Source organism: Oncorhynchus keta, chromosome 7 (genome assembly GCF_023373465.1).
Source record: "Oncorhynchus keta strain PuntledgeMale-10-30-2019 chromosome 7, Oket_V2, whole genome shotgun sequence".
NCBI lineage: Eukaryota > Metazoa > Chordata > Actinopteri > Salmoniformes > Salmonidae > Oncorhynchus > Oncorhynchus keta.
The window spans coordinates 10761298-10780897 of NC_068427.1; the positions used below are offsets into that span (position 1 = coordinate 10761298).

The 19600-nt window shown below is 43.2% G+C and overlaps 1 protein-coding gene across 6 annotated transcripts in view; it reads left to right on the forward strand.

Annotated features, from left to right (window-relative positions):
- Positions 1-652: 652 nt before the first annotated feature.
- LOC118385969 (formin-like protein 2) overlaps positions 653-19600 on the forward strand; it is a 94880-nt gene continuing 75932 nt past the window's right edge. For 3 of the 6 annotated variants that reach the window (XM_035773253.2, XM_035773255.2, XM_035773257.2), the window contains exon 1: positions 653-1250. In XM_035773253.2, the coding sequence (XP_035629146.2) occupies positions 1137-1250 (114 nt within the window). In that variant the 5' untranslated portion in view covers positions 653-1136. The remainder of the gene's footprint in view (positions 1251-19600) is intronic. The other 3 variants (XR_004826136.2, XM_035773256.2, XM_035773254.2) reach the window with 1 other exon arrangement.

Consider the following 19600-nt stretch of genomic DNA (forward strand, 5'->3'; position numbering starts at 1 on the left):
TTTTTGCCAAAAAAAATCTGAAAACATCATGGCTTGGTTTTTGCTCTGACATGCACTGTCAACTGTGGTACCTTATATAGACAGGTGTGTGCCTTTCCAAATCATGTCCAATCAATTGAATGTACCACAGGTGGACTCCAATCAAGTTGTAGAAACAGCTCAAGGATGATCATTGGAAACAGGATGCACCTGAGCTCAATTTCGAGTCCAAAGCAAAGGGTCTGCGTATTTATGTAAATAAGGTATTTCTGTTTTTTATTTAAATTTGCAAAAAAGTCTAAACCTGTTTTTGTCTTGTCGTTATGGGGTATTGTGTGTAGACTGCTGAGGATTTTAATTTTAATTTTATCCATTTTAGAATAAGGCCGTAACTTAACAAAATGTGGAAAAAGTCAAGGGGTCTGAATACTTTCTGAGTGCACTGTATAATGGTTCTAAAGGAGGACTTCTAATTAGGCCTTTCCTAATTCTTGGGGATATGGGATTTAAATACTGTACTACGATTGTAATAAAGGTTGTGGACTAAGTAAATAAGGTTGTTATGCACATGTTATACACCACGAGTAGACTGCATATACCAGCATGCAATCATACAAAACATTGTGCGGCTTTTGGCACGCCCAAGTAGTAGGCTTGTCTGAAAGAGCTCGTTACTCCAACGTGTAGAGATGTGATTGTGAATGCGGCGTGTAGAGTCGGCAGGACTCTACTGTATTAGTTAGTCATCACTGGGGAGATTTAGCTAGCTACACATACGGGGATTGCTAAACTTGAATCATGCACATCGTCATTACATCTAACTGGGAGTGGAGCAGAAATTGTGCAAGATATGGATAGGAGTTATCTTTGGTTCTAGAGATTGCGCGGTTGTTGCTCCGAGTCAAGTTTCCAGCAAGTCCCATATTCCATAATGCTTCACGAGGACTCGACTCATTGGAACCATGTGCACATTTCCTCACGTGTGTTTCATGTTGAAGCGGTGAGGCTGGGATAAAACGGGAAAATTAGCAAACAACAAGCATCGGTGCAGATATATATTTTATTGGTGGGGGGGGGGGTAGTAGACTTTCTGATTTCTGAAGTCGAGGAGGAAGGTGTGGATGGTAGTTGTGATCCAGCTCAAATAAATCAGAAACATGGGGAACGCAGGGAGTATGGACCAACAAACTGATTTCAGGGGACACAACATGCCTTTGAAACTGCCCATGCCGGAGCCAGGTGAATTGGAGGAGAGATTCGCAATCGTTTTGGTATGTTCACTGTACTTTCTTATCGAACACTGAGTTTCCCATTCTTTGTCTTGCGCCATGCCTCATTTGCGCTTGGCACGGCACAACCGCTAACAGTAACTAGCGCAGCATTCTCCCAACTCGAGCTCGTTCATCTTTTGTGTTGATTGAGTTCGACTTCGAGGGGACATTTCACAAACATACAAGTTTGTGTTTTTTTGTTTAGTCTTTTTACGCATGCCATGTTAGGTTAGTGTTAACGCTAGCTGATAAGTATGGCAGTCATTGTTTTGTTTTGTTGTTTTTCTTTCTTGACATGTTTTTACATGGATCCGACTGCAACAGACAATCACATGTAGTTGTTATGTAGAGAACTACATGGACAACATTCAAAGAGTTTTAACAGTTTAGACATTTCCTTTATTTTAACGGGTGAAGTTATACAGGTAGCCATTGAAGGCAACGGACCTCGGCAAGTTTGCTCCCTTATACGATCAGCATGTCAATATAACCTCAGACATTTGAGTAGTTAGCTGTTTGCCCCATACATGGACCAAACGGTAGTCTGGCAAATTCGAAAATTCCTTTCTGTGTGTGACATTCGTTGTGTTTAGTCAGAGAGTGTTTGTTCAGCCTGTATACGCATAGGCTATTTACCTACACAGCATGCTTCTGTAAATGTGATGTGTGGCCAACCTGTGTTTACTCAAAGAACCACCTGCACAGCTGTCAAGACAAAATGAGCAAGTTAGCTACTTTATTGACTTCTGCTCATCTCCATGTTCTGTTTTTTTTTTAAAGATACAGCCTACATGACTAATACACCTTCTCAATGTTTCAGTATCCTAAATCATGGCCTTAAATCATCATCATCCTATGTTTTGCATTACATACCATTCACGACAACCTGTTCAGCTTCTCTGCGTTCAAATGCGATGACAATTGTGCATTTCTGTGCTATGTGTTGCTGCTTCAGGGGCACTTTACAGTACAGCCCTCCAGTCAAGGCACATGTGGAGGGGGGTGGGGGCTCATGACTGTAAGGCCCGGTTTTGTGAGGTTGTGTAAATGTGGGTCAGACATTATTGTAGTCAGATCTAATACTCCACTCAACTGAGGGTAGGCGGCTCTGTTGTGGGACCTGGGCGCCTGCAACACACTTAGTCTAACACAGACCTACTAAGAAGGTCATGCAGTGCCATGTGACTTCAGCGATCCTGCAACTGGTACTTGTCAGAAGGAATGGTTAAAAGAGGAAATAACTGTTACCCGTTTCATTCTGTGTTTCCCCCTTTTCTCTGCCTTGGGGTATAGTCTGTTACTCTGTTTGCTGACTGTGCTGGCTCAAGCCATTTTGCTTGTTATTACCTAATGGAGCAAGTTTTTTTTTTTCCTGTGGGAGTAACTAATGCGTGTCACAGTGTTCTAGTTGGGGCGTAATTGCTGCGTGTCCTGGCCAGATGAATCCCATTCTGTGTTGGAGGAGAGGGAGGCAGGGAGCAGACTTCTGTCTAGAGATGGGTCACATCCCAAACGGCACAGTATTCGCTTGACCAGAGCCCATAGGTAGTGGACTTTATATGGAAAAGGGTGTCATTTGGGACAGAGACAGGGTTGACGTCACACTGCCTAATCCCGTCTGCTTTTAGGATCACCTGGCTGCTTCTCATGATCTGCCTGGCTCGAATACCTACTTTTCAAACTAACAGGCCGAACAAAGTAGGACAGAGGAACGGAATTGAACTGCCTTAAGGCGCTACTCTGAGGATGCCGCATCATTGAGTTCATAGTAACGGTTAATGGTCTGTTAGCTTTTCCCAGCATGCTCATTACCCATATGTATTTTCCCTCCGTAAAGGTGTAGGTCATTGATGGCCTAATGAGTCGTATTGGAAATGGATCCTATTAGTAAATGCTACTAGCTGAATCAATAAGCACTGGCTGAAACAACAGAGTGGGTCTGGTGGCACCAGGAGTAATCAGTGCTGGGACTGACGCTCACTGAAGAGGGGTGGATGTGACATTAAGGGAGTTCCAGCTAGAATGTTCTTCAGCATGGTTGGCATGTCAGCAAAACTCCCTCCCTCTGCCAGTAGGATGTCTTTACTCTTGGCAGGAAGCGAACCGTGCGACATTAGGCGAGTTTAGCGTCTTAATCACAGCACGTAGCTATATTTAATGCGATTTAAACCCTGTTGCATGTCAGCCATGCCCGTTGGCTGGTGGCTCCCCCTATGCCTCGGTGAGCGTGTGAATCTGGTAACCTGGTGTGTCACTTTAACCTGCAAGGCTAGTGATTGCAAAGATGTATTGGGCCCCTCTATCATTGATCAATACCACCATACATACACTCATCAGCAGCAGGCTGATGGTATCACGGGTTGGATGTTATGGCTGCTCATTTCTTTCTTTGACAACTCAAAAAATCATTCCAATCTCCATAGATTGGGCCTATGTAAAACAGTGTATTTCTATAATAAACAGGATGGCATGTATGTAATGAAATTATTTGAGAAAATATCCCTTTCAAACTGCGATGCTATATTGTCCGGGTATATTAGTCCTATATTTAGAGAATTTTAAATAGCTTTTTCCTTAAAAGTTAATTACAACATGTTTACATAAGAGCTCCCTCTTAGTCTGATCCTTAGGGATCTAGAGCAGTGGTCACCATGGTTGATCTTCAGGGCATTCCTAGTCGATCACCAAACATTTCTGTAGATAAACCAATGCTACTGGTTTGTGCTCTCTTTTTCTTTCTTTTTTGCGCTGTTGGCGGTAGGTGCACTTCATTCAGAAGCCCAGGTAGGCAAAGTGTTCCCATTTTTAACCATTTCATTTGTTTAAAAGAAAAACTCTGCCTATCTGGCGAACTGGGAGAGCTGTGGCCAAATGAAGTGTGCCTACTGCGCTGTCCAATCAGATAGCTCAAATCACCATGCCTACAGCTTCCACGACCCTGGCCACAGCAACATTTTATACTAGCCTACTTGACATTTCATAACTTTTAAAACCATGACCAGATAGAGAGACTGTCAAAGAATACAGCAAAGAGATTCTGGTTTTATGAGTGAGTTCATGTTGAAGTTTTTATTCAGCACTGTCAACCCTGTTTTTATTCAACACTTTTACAAAACATTAAATGCACTCACGCTGCAGCTGAAAAGAAATGAGTAGCCAAGTGTATTAATAGGCCTGCGTTTGTATTATTAGCAGCTCGACGTTGTCACGTTCTGACCTTAGTTCTTTGTTTTAGTATGGTCAGGGCGTGAGTTGGGTGGGTTGTCTATGTTAGTTTTTTCTATGTTGTGTTTTGCGTTTTGGCCTGGTGTGGTTCTCAATCAGAGGCAGGTGTCGTTAGTTGTCTCTGATTGAGAATCATACGTAGGTAGCCTTTTTTCACCTGTGTTTCGTGGGTGATTATTTTCTGTTCTGTGTTTTGTATTTCACCGTTCAGGACTGTTTCGTTCTCGTTGTTTTTGTTTTGTGTTCATATAATAAATACTATATGGACACTTACCACGCTGCGCATTGGTTCTCCGATCCTTCTTACTACTCCTCCTCAGAAGAGGACGAGGAGAATCGTTACAGACGTGTCTATTTGAATATTAGTTTAATATTAATAATAGGAAAATGCCACTTTCTCTGGTCAAATCAAATCAACGTTTATTTGTCACATGCATCGAATACAACAGGTGTAGACCTTACAGTGAAATGCTTACTTGCAGGCTCTAACCAACAGTGGAATTTCAAAAAAAGAAGGTATTAGGTGACCAATTGGCAAGTAAAAAAGTCAAAACAACAGTGAAAAGACAGTTAAAAATTAAGGCTATATACAGTAGCGAGGCTATATACAGTAGTGAGGCTATATACAGGAGCGAGGCTATATACAGGCACCAGTTAGTCAGGCTGATTGAGGTAGTATGTAGATATGGTTAAAGTGACTATGCATATATGATAAACGGAGAGTAGCAGTAGTGTAAAAAAGGGGTTGGCAGGTGTTGGGTGGCGGGACACAATGCAGATAGCCTGGTTAGCCAATGTGTGGGGACACTGGTTGGTCGAGCTAATTGAGGTAGTATGTACATGAATGTATAGTTAAAGTAACTATTCATATATGATAAACAGAGTGTAGCAGAACTATAAAACTGGGGTTGGGGGGGGCCACACAATGCAAATAGTCCGGGTAGCCATTTGATTACATGTTCAGGAGTCTTATGGCGTGGGGGTAAAAACTGTTGAGGAGCCTTTTTGCCCGAGACTTGGCACTCCGTTACCATTTGCCATGCGGTAGTAGATAGAACAGTCTATGACTGGGGTGTCTGGGGTCTTTGACAATTTTTTGGGCCTTGCTCTGACACCGCCTGGTGTAGAGGTCCTAGATGCCAGGCAGCTTAGCTCCAGTGATGTACTGGGCCATACGCACTACCCTCTGTACTGCTTTGCGGTCGGAGGCCGAGCAGTTGCCGTACCAGGCAGTGATGCAACCAGTCAGGCAGGATGCTCTCGATGTTGCAGCTGTAGAACCTTTTGAAGATCTGAGGACACATGCCAGATCTTTTAAGTTTCCTGAGGGGAATAGGCTTATTTGTGCCCTCTTCACGACTGTATTGGTGTGTTTGGACTATTCTAGTTTGTTGGTGATGTGGACACCAAGGAACTTGAAGCTCTCAAGCTCGGTCCTCCTTTTCTGTAGTCCACAATGATCTCTTAGTCTTGGTTACGTTGAGGCATAGGTTGTTATTCTGGCACCACCCGGCCAGGTCTCTGACCTCCCTATAGGCGTTGTCGGGTGATCAGGCCTACCACTGTTGTGTCGTCTGCAAACTTAATGATGGTGTTGGGAGTCGTGTCTGGCCATGCAGTCGTGGGTGAACAGAGAGTACAGGAGGGGACTGAGCACGCACCCCTGAGTGGCTCCAGTTTTGAGGATCAGCGTGGCAGATGTGTTGCTACCCACCCTCACCACCTTGGGGCAGGCCATCAGGAAGTCCAGGATCCAGTTGCAGAGGGAGGTGTTTAGTCCCAAGATCCTTAGCTTAGTGATGAGCTTTGTGGGCAACTATGGTGTTGAACGCTGAGCTGTAGTAAATGAATAGCATTCTCACGTAGGTGTCATAGGAACAACATGAATTTGTGCATGAGGCATATGCGGCGCGACTTGAGTTTCGCCATCAGGTGGAAGACTGTGTCCCTTCTCTGGAAAGTCTCTCCGTTGAAAAGGAGAGAGCAGGGACTGTGAGAGGTGGACCCTCTGCTGCTTCCTCCCTCCACTCAGACTCATTTTCTGTTCAAAACAACTGGGAACTCGGAAATCTCTCACTTCCGACTTCAGTGTGTTCAAGACAACTGGGAACTCTGAAAGAAACGGTCATCCAACTCGGAATTCATTAATTTTCTGAGTTCCCAGTTGTCTTGAAAGTACGATCAGTTCAGTAAAACAAAAAAGCGAATTATTTCAATTTATGCTCAGCTGTGCCTCGCAAGTGCTACACGAACGGATCTATTTTGTCATCAAAGCTCGAGTTTTGAAATATGAGAAGAACAATATTGGCAAGCCACGCATAAAGCCAATATGCTGTGATTATGTATTAGGCCTAGTGCCCAAACCTCATTCCTACAGAACTGTTTTGAATGGGTTAATGTTACATTTTCTAGGTCATGTTGCTTTTTGACTGCAAAAGGTGACCACTGATCTAGAGGGTAGCTGCGAAGGTCCTGCCAGCTCCTACATTAAGAAACCAGGTGGATTTAACAAGGTTGAGAGGGATTTGGCTAAATGAAAGCATTGACTTCTCCACAGACCCTGTAATGTTCAACCCAAAACAACTCTATGTCCATGATCAGCAGACAGCTGTGCTTTTTTTTAAGGCTATGTGATGCACCTCATTACAGGTTTATTCTGTTTGAGGTCACAATTGACTGTGTAGTAACACTGTAATTACCATAGTAACAACATTGTAACATGTTGTTACCTAGGCTTATAAATAGACTAATTGCTTTGTAATTACATAGTAGGGGAATTTGGTTGTTATTACGCAGGTGGAATAGTGGACTTTATATGTACTTGTACTGTAATCATAAGAATAGACATTGAGAACAGAGTTAGTGTGCTTTCAGGTAGCCTTTGCCTGGAGAAGTCTACGTTTGCTCCAGGCTGATTCTACTAAGCCTAACCGTTTCCCCATATAAAGCAAATTGGCTTCCATTGATACAGCTGCTGTAGGGGACTCAAATAATCCCTAGAGCTATGGCTGATATTTAAACTAGACATCATTTGAATGTAAGGCCTCTGCCAAGATAAGGCAACGTTTTTCAAATGCGACCTTGACCATGGAGAGAAGATAGTATAATGTGAACTTCGTTTTAGGGCTGTTACGATTATGCCATTTTTGGTAACGATGAATTGTCATTGTAAATGGCCCCGTTTTTGTCATTGTTTATTTTTTTTGTCATTATTTAAAAAAAATTGTAGTGCATCATAATGCATCTTTCAATATTAGCTGCAACATACCTAATGAATACCACACAGCTTTGGTGATACCCCTGTCTAAAAACAAGTATGGTTTTAACTGCTTATAATAATAATAATATATGCCATTTAGCAGACGCTTTTATCCAAAGCGACTTACAGTCATGTGTGCATACATTCTACGTATGGGTGGTCCCGGGAATCGAACCCACTACCCTGGCGTTACAAGCGCCATGCTCTACCAACTACGGAAATGAAGCTTCTCTTTACTGTGCCGTTCTCCTCTTAAAATGACTACTAACATTTCCCACTTCATGTAAAAAAAAAGAAAAAAAAAGAAAAGACAACTTCTATTGTGTAAACTACTCTATATATACAAAGTATGTGGACACCTTCAAAGTGGTGGATTCAGCTATTTCAGCCACACCCTTTGCTGACAGGTGTATAAAATCGAGCACACAGCCATGCGATCTCCGTAGACAAACATTGTCAGTAGAATGGCCTTACTGAAGCGCACAGTGACTTTCAACGTGGCACCGTCATAGGATGCCACCTTTCCAACAAGTCAGTTCTTCAAATTTCTGCTCAACTGTAAGTGCTGTTATCATGAAGTGGAAACGTCTAGGAGCAACAATGGCTCAGCCGCGAAGTGTTAGGTCACACAAGTTCATAGAACGTGACCACCAAGTGCTGAATAGTCTGTCCTCGGTTGCAACACTCACTACCGAGTTCCAAACTGCCTCTAGAAGCAAAGATAGCACAATAATTGTTCGAGGGAGCTTCATGAAATGGGTTTCCATGGCTGAGCTGCCGTACACAAGCCTAAAATCACCATGCGTAATGCCAAGTGTCGGCTGGAGTGGTGTAAAACTTGCCGCCATTAGACTCTGTAGCAGTGGAAACGCTTTCACTGGAGTGATGAACCACGCGTCATCATCTGGCATTCCAACGGATTCATCTGGGTTTGGCGGATGCCAGGAGAACGCTACCTCCCCGAATGCATAATGCCAACTGTAAAGTTTGGTGGAGGAGAAATAATGATCTGGGGCTGTTTTTCATGGTTTGGGCAAGGCCCCTTAGTTCCAGTGAAGGGAAATCTTAACGGTACAGCATACAATGACTTTCTAGACCATTCTGTGCTTCCAACTTTGTGGCAACAGTTTGGGGAAGGCCCTTTCCTGTTTCTACATGACAATGTCCCCCGTGCACAAAGTGAGGTTAATACAGAAATGGTTTTTCGAGATCAGTGTGGAAGAACTTGACTGGCCTGCACAGAGCCCTAAACTCAACCCCATTGAACACATTTGGGAAGAATTGGAACACCGGCTGTGAGCCAGGCCTAATCTCTCAACATCAGTGCCCAACCTCACCAATGCTCTTGTGGCTGAATGGAAGCACGTCCCCGCAGCAATGTTCCAACATATAGTGGAAAGCCTTCCCAGAAGAGCTGAGGCTGTTATTGCAGCAAAGAGGGGACCAACTCCATATTAATGCCCAAGATTATGGAATGAGATGTTTGACAAGCAGGTGTCCACATACCTTTGGTAATGTAGTGTATATGTAATTGAATATAAAGTTGAAATTCCCTTCTTCTTAAAGGAATGTTTTAAGACGATTATGAAGCAAAATAACATTTTCACGGTTATTGTCCATAATGAATGGTTAATTATACAATAATTGTGCCAGCCCTACTTCCATTATCTTCTATGTAGATTTAATTAAGTAGCAGGACTGTAATTTCATTTCCATTAACACATTTTTGCTCGAAGGGCTGTTTTTACCAGGTAGCCTAACTCATTCTTTGTAGGTAATACTTTGTCGCAGTAAAAAAATATTTATTTTCTTGTGCATAAGGCCATGACAATATTATTTTTTACAAACGCTCAGTTTTAATCATACTCAATGTATTCTAGCTGTCATGCTTATTTTACAATGAAGGGTAGGCCGTCAATTGTAAATAAGAATTTGTTCTTAAACTCACTTGCCTAGTTAAATAAAGGTTAAATAAATACAAAAATAAATGTCAATACAATCAAACTAGCATGGGCAAAGATCACAAGTCAGTCATAATGTAGATAATAGGCTAGTGCAGGTGTCAAACACAAGGCCTTTGAACCCAATAGGACAAACCAAGCGAATATGAAAATGAGTCAACAGTTGCGTTAACTACTTCATAAAATTACAGCCCGATGTTCTTGCATGGGTGACTTCAACTTCAATTGCGCTGCTTTCATTTTTTCCTAACTGTAGGCCTCAACACTCTGCAATGTCCCCTTGCTGTAGTTGCTTACATTTCTGTCGTTTATTGCGTTGTGTAGTAAACTGTCATACTGAACATCCCTCCATTGATCAGTGTCTAAGCCCCTCTGTTTTTGGTAAGCATGATGAAGACCGCTCATTACACACTAAGGCTCTGTTTTCATCAGAAATGTGGACGTTTCCATTTTTCATCGAACACAGAGGTGGAAAACAGTCGGTCTAAGTGAGTTTGGCATTTAGGCTAGTCGTCTCTTTCGCTCAGGAGCATGTCTGTAAGCTCTCGTGTGGTTTCCATAGCACCCATGACATTAGCGTTGGCTGTTTCAACATGGGAAATAATCAAAGAGATGGGTTGCACTAGACTAGAGGTGTTTTCCTGTTTTTCGAAAGGGCAATTCCACAGTAAAGGACCCCATTTTTAACTTAAAATTCTATTCACTACTTTTAACAATTTACACGGAACATTTGACAAAAACACATTTACTGGAAGAACTGTGCAGATGCAAAGTTTGGTAACATATCACTGTTCACCATGTTAAAGCAGAGATGGATCTTCATTTAGGCTTTGCTGTATACACAGGCTTGTGAGGGAGGCAGAGAAGTTTGAGGCAGTTATTGGGACTTGCTTGAATACCATATGGGGGCTGAGGGTTTAGCTTCTGTCGTAGCTGGAGTTCTCAATAGCCAAGATTACTGTATATATAAACTGCTTTGTTTAAAGGAAGCCAAAGGACCATGAACTTTTCTTGTTATTTTACCCTGAGATACTGTACATTTTTTAAAAACGTTTTGGTAAACGGGCCACAGTTTGAAAAATGGTCAGCTCGCACTGGTTAGAGTACATTTGCCATTTTAACGTACCTTTCTCCTTGCCCACTCAGTAGGCCTATATCTTTTGAGAAAAGACATGCAAACACTGGTAAAGGATAAATACATTAATAGCCAGCATTCTTTTCATTTTTCATGCTGACTCTTCATTAAGAGTCAAATAAATGGCTATTCTCTGTGCCGCAGAGCCTGGCACTAACGCTAGACTGGCAGGCAGCTAGGCTAGTGGCCGTCCCTTCCCCGGGTCCAGAGGCCAGCTCCGTCCCATAGCGCTTAGTCTGGGGATGATTCTGACCTGGGCTGCTTCTGCTGGGTCGTTCAGGGGATTGATTGAGAGGCAAACAGTCGACGTGGTGTCAGAACTCCAGGATGCTCCCGGACTAATTAGCCGTCGCGCAGAGGAACACAAAACTGTTAATGGAGAGAAGTAGTAGGCTTAGTGATCCAGCTAGCACCACATTGGCCAGTCCAACCCATCACAAGTCTTAGGCTGCTGTGGTGTGCGATGGGCTTTTTATAGCATACCTGCAGGCAGGCAGGCAGGCAGCAGAGCTTGAAGGCTTCGGCCTCGCTCCCTTTGCTGGCATAGAATCGTCTGGTTGTGTGGGAACCAGCCTTTGGCTGTGTGCAAGGAGTGTCAGGTCGAAATCGTTTGGGTTCTCTTTCAGTCTGCACTTTCGGTACAACACCTCACAATAGGGAGTCGCACTCTCGCAAGCTCGACTGAAGAACGTACGATCACGCCTGACAAGGCCAATGAAACTCAAGCCTCGCTGGAAGCCCTGTCTTCCACAGGTGATAACACTGAGGCTCGGATTCATTTCTTATTCTTCAGGTCTTCACATCGAGCTGAGTAGAACGATTAACGCTGCTATCTTGAAACAAACATTGGAAATCGAGACTGTCAAACTTGTGTGCTAGAGTTTGTATTTTGTTTTTGTTGTTTCCCTCCTCCAAACCAATTATACTGAACAAAAATATAAACGCAACTGTTAGTGAGTATTTCTCCTTTGCTGACAGGTGTGGCATATCAAGAAGCTGATTAAACAGCATGATTGTGCATGAACCTTGTGCTAGGGGCAATAAAAGGCCACTCTAAAATGTGCAGTTTTGTCACACAACACAATGCCACAGATGTTTTGAGGGAACGTGGAATTGACATGCTGACTTGGAATGCTCACCAGAGCTGTTGCTAGGGAATTGAATGTTAATTTCTCTACTTTAAACCACCTTCAACGTCATTTTAGAGAATTTGGTAGTACATCCAACTGGCCTCACAACGGTTAACCACGTGTAACCACGCCAGTCCAGGACCTCCACATCTGGCTTCTTCACCTGCGGGATCATCTGAGACCAGCCACCTGGACAGCTGATGGAACTGAGGATTACTGTCTGTAATAAAGCCCTTTTGTGGGGAAAAACTCATTTTGATTGGCTGGGCCTGGCTCCCCAGTGCGCCCCTGCCCAATCATGTGACATCCTTAGATTAGGGCATAATGAATTTATTTCCATTGACTGATTTCCTTATATGACCTGTAACTCAGTAAAATCATTGAAATTGTTGCATATTGCGTTTATATTTTCATTCAGTATAGTATTCTTCGAGATGCTTTAGCCAGGCTATAGAAATGAGTTAGATGGCAAAAAATGTGACTTACACGACGAAGACTGACATCCAGGCATGGGTTTGCGACCATGCCCCCAGTCAGGCAGCTATTCTACAGCACTAAAAGATACGATTGTTGTGCTGTTTGTCTCGGCTTGGCGCACGATCAGGCTGCCCTCACTCGAACCAGTCTGGGTGCGCATTGCCACTGACCTCGTGCAAAGTCTCTGGATAAATGTGTAGCCTTCTTGAGGAATCGTTGAGTTTCTGGTAGTGACTTTCCTCTCCCGGATGTCTGTACCTCGGCTGATGCTGAGTTGCGGGAGGCGGGGATGGGAGCTGGGGCTTTGGTCAAATCAGATGTCTTGTTTTTGCCTCAGCTTGATGCATGCGAATGCTGCCCTTGCTCAACCTGGTCTTGTGTGTATTGTCACTGGTCGCAGGAGACTACTCTCACCGCTTGCATCCCTTTTCAGTATTGGTTGACTAAGGGTTCAGTCTTACTAGACTTTTGAGACTAGGCTATAGCGAAATGCTGCAAAACGTGCTACTAGCTATTCCTGCCTTCCCAACGGTGGAATTGCTGGTGTAGTTCTCTAATTTAGTGTGCATAGCGTTCAGTTGCTTGGTTATTCTAAACTGACAGGTCCCACCTCACAGTGCTACGGTCAGAGATTTGAAATATCGGAGGAAGGCTCCACAAGCTCAGGCTTGGCTACTAATCCACTGGGCGAACGCCAGCTATCTGGCTACTAGCTTAGCTTAGACTAAATCCTCATGGCTAATGTCGGCTAGTATACATAACGAACAGAAAATGAAACTACTAGCTTTTTCCCAGTGTTATGGCAACCCCACCCCTATGTCCAATTTTTGGAGTTGTAGGGAGTGGAGGAAGCGGGGCATGTGTGCGCACCTCTGGTGAGGATGCAGCCCCCGGGCATCTACTGTATCTTGGGTAACCCCCGGAGCGAGGGGCTTGTGGCACAGGTCTGAGTCACTAGTGTTCCCCACCATTTAAAACAACAGCGGCCCCATTTGGTTATGGCTAAACTAGATACATCAGCCGTTGCAGGAGCCCCAGGTACCCAGAAAGGTTCCCAGGTTCCATGCAGGCTATACAGTCTCACGTGAGCACAATGTATGCTGGAAGCTAGCCTCTGCCAGGTCCCCAAAAACGGATGTTCCGGTTTTCAGGGGAAATCGAAAGAGCCTTACGATTTTGGATGTTGAACAGAGATCTCTGTAATGACGAGATGCTCATGTCTCTGCCCTAACGATGGGAGTTGTTGTCCAAAAGGTGGGAAATAAGCCCATGGAGTGAAACCTCTCGCTTCGCCTCTTCCTCTCTGTCTTAACAAGGCGACACTCCATCTTAGCTCCTCCTCCACATTTACTGGATGTGGGATTTCTACTCTCTATATCCAGACATTTTGTCACCTTGAATATGTAGAAGGAATAACTCGCTTTCTGCCCATAAGGGGTCACCCTTCCCAAATATATATATTTTTTACTGGGTTTTCATCCGGGATTTCATCGCCAAGACAGGCATGTGCGTGCTAGTCCCTATGGGGTCTGGTGATGCAGGTTAGGGACTTTATAGGCAATCTAATGACGATTGTGGAGTTGTGGACGGAACAAGGAATGCTGAGTTCAACCTTGCTGTTTCCCACACACAGTCTGAGGTATGACCTCACGATGCTCAGTCTTCCTCCGTCTCACCACATTTAGTTCTGGTTTTCCCTCAGGGGTTTATTTCTAGTACGTGCGTTCCAGCGCTGGGTGTTAGCCAGTCCAGGTGAAAACTATGATCCCTTATTGATGTCACCTGTTAAATCAGTGTAGTTGAAGGGGAGGAGATGTTTTAAGAAGGGTTATTTAGCCTTGAGACAATTGAGACATGGATTGTGTATGTGTGCCATTCAGAGGGTGAATGGGACAGGTAAAACATTTAAAGTGCCTTTGAACGGGGTATGGAAGTAGGTGCCAGGTGCACCGGTTTGAGTCAAGAACTGCAACACTGCTGGGTTTTTCATGCTTAATAGTCCTCTATCCATTGCAACAAAAATGAATATATTTATTCCTTATGTTTGAATCCTCTGGTTTAAAGGGTTGACTGTAGGGGATATTTGTGCGAAGGCGACTTGGGCATCGCCATACACTTTGTGAGGTTTTATCACTTGATGTCACTGCTCTCGGTGTGGCCCACAGTGCGCTTACAGTTACAGGTAGTACACAAGTTTAAGTGCATATATATAGCCTCGTCTAACCCTGTTAAAAATGGAACAGATCTGCACAATGCCAGGATGTCATTGAACATTCATCATGACACAAACATAGCTTACAACTTTCACTACACATTCACTTTTTCCACATTTTATGTTAGTCTTATTCTGGAATGGATTGTTTTTCCTCATCAAACAGGTTTTTTAGAAATGTTTGCAAAAAGCTCCAGAGTTCCTTTGTGGATATGGGAGAACCTCTGCAGCACTCCACCATTTAGGCCTTTATGGTAGAGTGGCCAGACAGAAGCCACTCCTCAGTAAAAGGCACAGGCTGCTTGGAGTTTGCCAAAAGGCACCTAATACCCTGACTACATCGCTCCCGTTGAAAAATACATGTAGAAATCTGTTATTCAATTATTGCACCCACACTGCTCGCGCGCGTCAACGAGTGTCTGCGTTGCCAAGGGCTAAAATAGAACTCCTTTCTATTTCTGACGCAGATCGCGCTGTAAGTCCTGCCTCTCTCCCACCTCATTGGTTATACCCACGTGGGTGATGGAAAGAAGAACTGTGTTTCCGGTTGTCATGGTAATACTATGAAAGTTTAGATGCCAATCACCATATAAGTTCAAAGATGAAAAAGCCTGGAAGGAGGAGAGATGACTAGAAAGGATTCTGTTGACCGTTTTATGTGTGGATTAATTGTCGAAGTAGAGGACCTTGTGCAGTTCAGGTAAAATAACAACTGAATGTTTATATCCCAGGACAAATTAGCTAGCAACAGCAAGCTAGCTAAATAGGACAAATTAGCTAGCAAGTGCAAGCTAACTAGCTAAATTGCCATAAATATTGAATGCTTTTTGACCTGTCCCCAAATTAATGTAATTGGTTCAGAGTTTGTTTTGATATTTTAACCTGTGTGTCGTGACCGCGTTTGGTGTAGGGGGACAAAATAGATGTATGCACGATAGAGCACACGCACAGCCAGTTTGGGTTCCGTGTAAAGGACTCTGATGATGAGAAATAACATTATTTAGTCTGATGAAACCAAGATTGAACTCTTTGGCCTGAATGTTAAGCATCACGTCTGAAGGAAACCTGGCACCATCCCTACAGTGAAGCATGGTGGTGGTAGCATCTAGCTGTAGGGATGTTTTTCAGGGACTGGGAGACTAGTCAGTATCGAGGGATAGATGAACGGCACAAAGTACAGAGAGATCCTTGATGAAAACCTGCTCCAGAGCACTCAAGACCTCGGACTGGGGCGAAGTTTCATCTTCCAACAGGACAACGATCCTAAGCACACAGCCAAAACAACGCTGGAGTGGCTTCGGGACAAGTCTATGAATGTCCTTGAGTGGCCCAGCCAGAGCCCGGACTTGAACTCGATCAAACATCTCTGGAGAGACCTGAAATAGCTGTGAAGCGACACTCTCCATCCAACCTGACAGAACTTGAGAGGATCTGCAGAGAGAAATGGGAGGAGAAACTCCCCAAATACAGGTGTGCCAAGCTTGTAGCGTCATACCCAAGAAGACTCGAGGCTGTAATTGCTACCACAGGTGCTTCAACAAAGTACTGAGTAAAGGGTCTGAATACTTATGTAAATGTGACATTTCAGTTTCATTTTTAAACAACTGTTTTTGCTTTGTCGTTATGGGGTATTGTGTGTAGATTGTTAAGGAAAATAAACAATTTAAAACATTTTAGAATAAGGCTGTAAGGTAACAAAATGTGGAAACCGATAGTGGTCTGAATACTTTCCGAATGCGCTGTATGTTGCTTCACTACCATCCATGCAGTTTTTTGTATTGGTAATTTCTTAGCTGTTGTTCTACCCTACCGTAATGAGCAGGTGTAGGGTGAGGCAAGTTAGACATGGTCCAGCTTGGCTCCTTTATGTTGAGCACAGCCAGTTACAGCCAGTCCTCAGTATGGCCCAACGCAGCAGCCCTTACAACAGTCACACAACAATAGGAGAGAAGAGTCACTGTTGGCACTCAGCCTCTGGAGTGGAACTGCCTTGCGAAGTGGTTCTTTGCACAGCCCAAGGTGACAGCTGTTTGAAACAGCACAAAATTAGACACTGTTTAGACTATCTTAAGTCTGGGTGTTTTTCTGTTTTTGTCATTTTGAATTGTTTTATGTTCAAGCTGTTTTATTTGAAGTTCAACCTTATGATTAAAGCAAACCATGCTTCATGTTCCTTCAAAACAGGAGAGAATGTTTTACACTGAGGTCAGTCATGAATTAGAATCTGTGTCCCGGGCACCAGAGGCATTGTTATCTTGTGTTGCCCCTTTAGATGTCAAGGACATATGCGCTATCAAAGGTGTTTACGTCTGACAGCACAGAGAACGGTGACTGGCTCCTTCAAATAGTCTCCGACCATTTAAACAAATATTTCCTTCATTTTCTATACCGCTTCTTTGAGTGAAAGTTGGTTAGAGTTAAAAAAATAAATAAATCAGGTTACAGTAAATGAAGTCCATGGCCTTTTGACCCTACAGCCAGACTGTATCTAGCCTACTCCATTGTGAGTGCAAGGCCATTGTGTCTATCATAGTTATTAGATCTCGGATCTACTGAAGCTGAAATATTAAGGCTTTTGCAGAAAGCTCTGCAGAAGTATCCCCCCCAGTACTGACTGATGCGCAACAATCAGCCGGAGTTCTCTTGAGACATTTGTTGCCTTTTGAAGATGTCTGAGTAAAAGGAGGGTTTTGTAGGGTAAGCTCTTGCCAGAAGCAACATCTGCAGTGAAAATGTGAGGTCCCGCCTTGTGCATTTGAATGTACTCTCATGTCATGGTTTGATATAGGCCTCAGAGACAGCTCCTTAGGCTCAAAACAATACAGCAATCTGCTGTTACAGGTTTTTTGGGCTGAAAACCAGCCTCTCCCCCTGGGCCTTGCACATCATACACACACATTGGGCAAAGACCTGACGTCAACATCCTGTCAACATCACATTTTAGTTGGCTGAGTGTACAAAACATAAACTCTTTATTGCTCTTTCCATGACAAAGACTGACCAGGTGAAAGCTATGATCCCTTATTGATATCACTTGTTAAATCCCCTTCAATCAGTGTAGTTGGGGGACAGTTTAAAGAAGGCTTTTCAAGCCTTGAGAAAATTGAGACATGGATTGTGTACAGTGGCTTGCGAAAGTATTCACCCCCCTTGGCATTTTACTTATTTTGTTGCATTACAACCCGGAATTCAAATGGATTTTGGGGGGATTGGTATAATTTGAAAATGTGAAATATTTTTTATTGTGACACAAACAAGAAATTAGACAAAAAAACAGAACATTTGCATAACTATTCACCCCCCCCAAAGTCAATACTTTGTAGAGCCACCTTTTGCAGCAATTACAGCTGCAAGTCTCTTGGGGTGTGTCTATAAGCTTGGCACATCTAGCCACTGGAATTTTTGCAAAACTGCTCGAGCTCCTTCAAGTAGGATGAGTTTCCTGGTGTACAGCAGTCTTTAAGTCATACCACAGATTCTCAATTGGATTGACTAGGCCATTCCAAGACATTTAAATGTTTCCCCTTAAACCACTCAAGTGTTGCTTTAGCAGTATGCTTAGGGTCATTGTCCTGCTGAAAGGTGAACCTCCATCCCAGTCTCAAATCTTTGGAAAACTGTAACAAGAATTTACCTGTATTTAGCGCCATCCATCACTCCTTCAAATTCAATTTCAGTTTCCCAATCGCTGATGAAAAACATCCCCACAGCATGAGGCTGCCACTACCATGTTTCATTATGGGGATGGTGTTCTCAGGGTGATTAGAGGTGTTGAGTTTGCGTCAGACATAGTGTTTTCCTTGATGTCCCTGATTATAATTTTTTTTTTACACCTTTATGTAATCTTTATTTAACTAGGCAAGTCAGTTAAGAACGCATTCTTATTTTCAATTAACTGCCTCGTCCAGGGGCAGAAAGACAGATTTTCACCTTGTCAGCTCGGGGGATCCAATCTTGCAACCTACCGTTAACTAGTTCAACGCTATAACCACCTGCCTCTCGTTGCACTCCGCGAGGAGACTGCCTGTTACGCGAATGCAGTAAGCCAAGGTAAGTTGCTAGCTAGCATTAAATTTATCTTAGAAAAACAATCAATCATAATCACTAGTTAACTACACATGGTTGACGATAATCTAGCGTGTCCTGTGTTGCATATAATCTGACTGAGCATACAAGTATCTGACTGAGCGGTGGTAGGCAGCAGCAGGCTCGTAAGCATTCATTCAAACATTCATTTAAGCATTCATTCAAGCAAATGAATGCTTGAATGAATGCTTGAATGAATGCTTGAATGAATGCTTACGAGCCTGCTGCCTACCACCGCTCAGTCAGATTATATACTCAGTCACTCGCTCTGAGACTTGGAGTGGTTGTTCCCCTTGCTCTGCATGGGTAACGCTGCTTCGAGGGTGGCTGTTGTCGTTGTGTTCCTGGTTCGGGCCCAGGGAGGAGCGAGGAGAGGGACGGAAGCTATACTGTTACACTGGCAATACTAAAGTGCCTATAAGAACATCCAATAGTCAAAGGTTAATGAAATACGAATGGTATAGAGGGAAATAGTCCTATAATGACGACAACCTAAAACTTCTTACCTGGGAATATTGAAGACTCCACCAGCTTTCATATGTTCTCATGTTCTGAGCAAGGAACTTAAACGTTAGCTTTCTTACATGGCACATTGCACTTTTACTTTCTTCTCTAACACTTTGTTTTTGCATTATTTAAACCAAATTGAACATGTTTCATTATTTATTTGAGGCTAAATTGATTATATGGATGTATTATATTAAGTTAAAATAAAAATACTTGAAAAAAAAAATTGTTTGATTAATCGGTATCTGCTTTTTTGGTCCTTAATCGGTATCGGCGTTGAAAAATCATAATCGGTCGACCTCTAATTTGTTTACCAAACGCGCAATCAAAAGGAGGTATTTGGACATAAATTATGAAC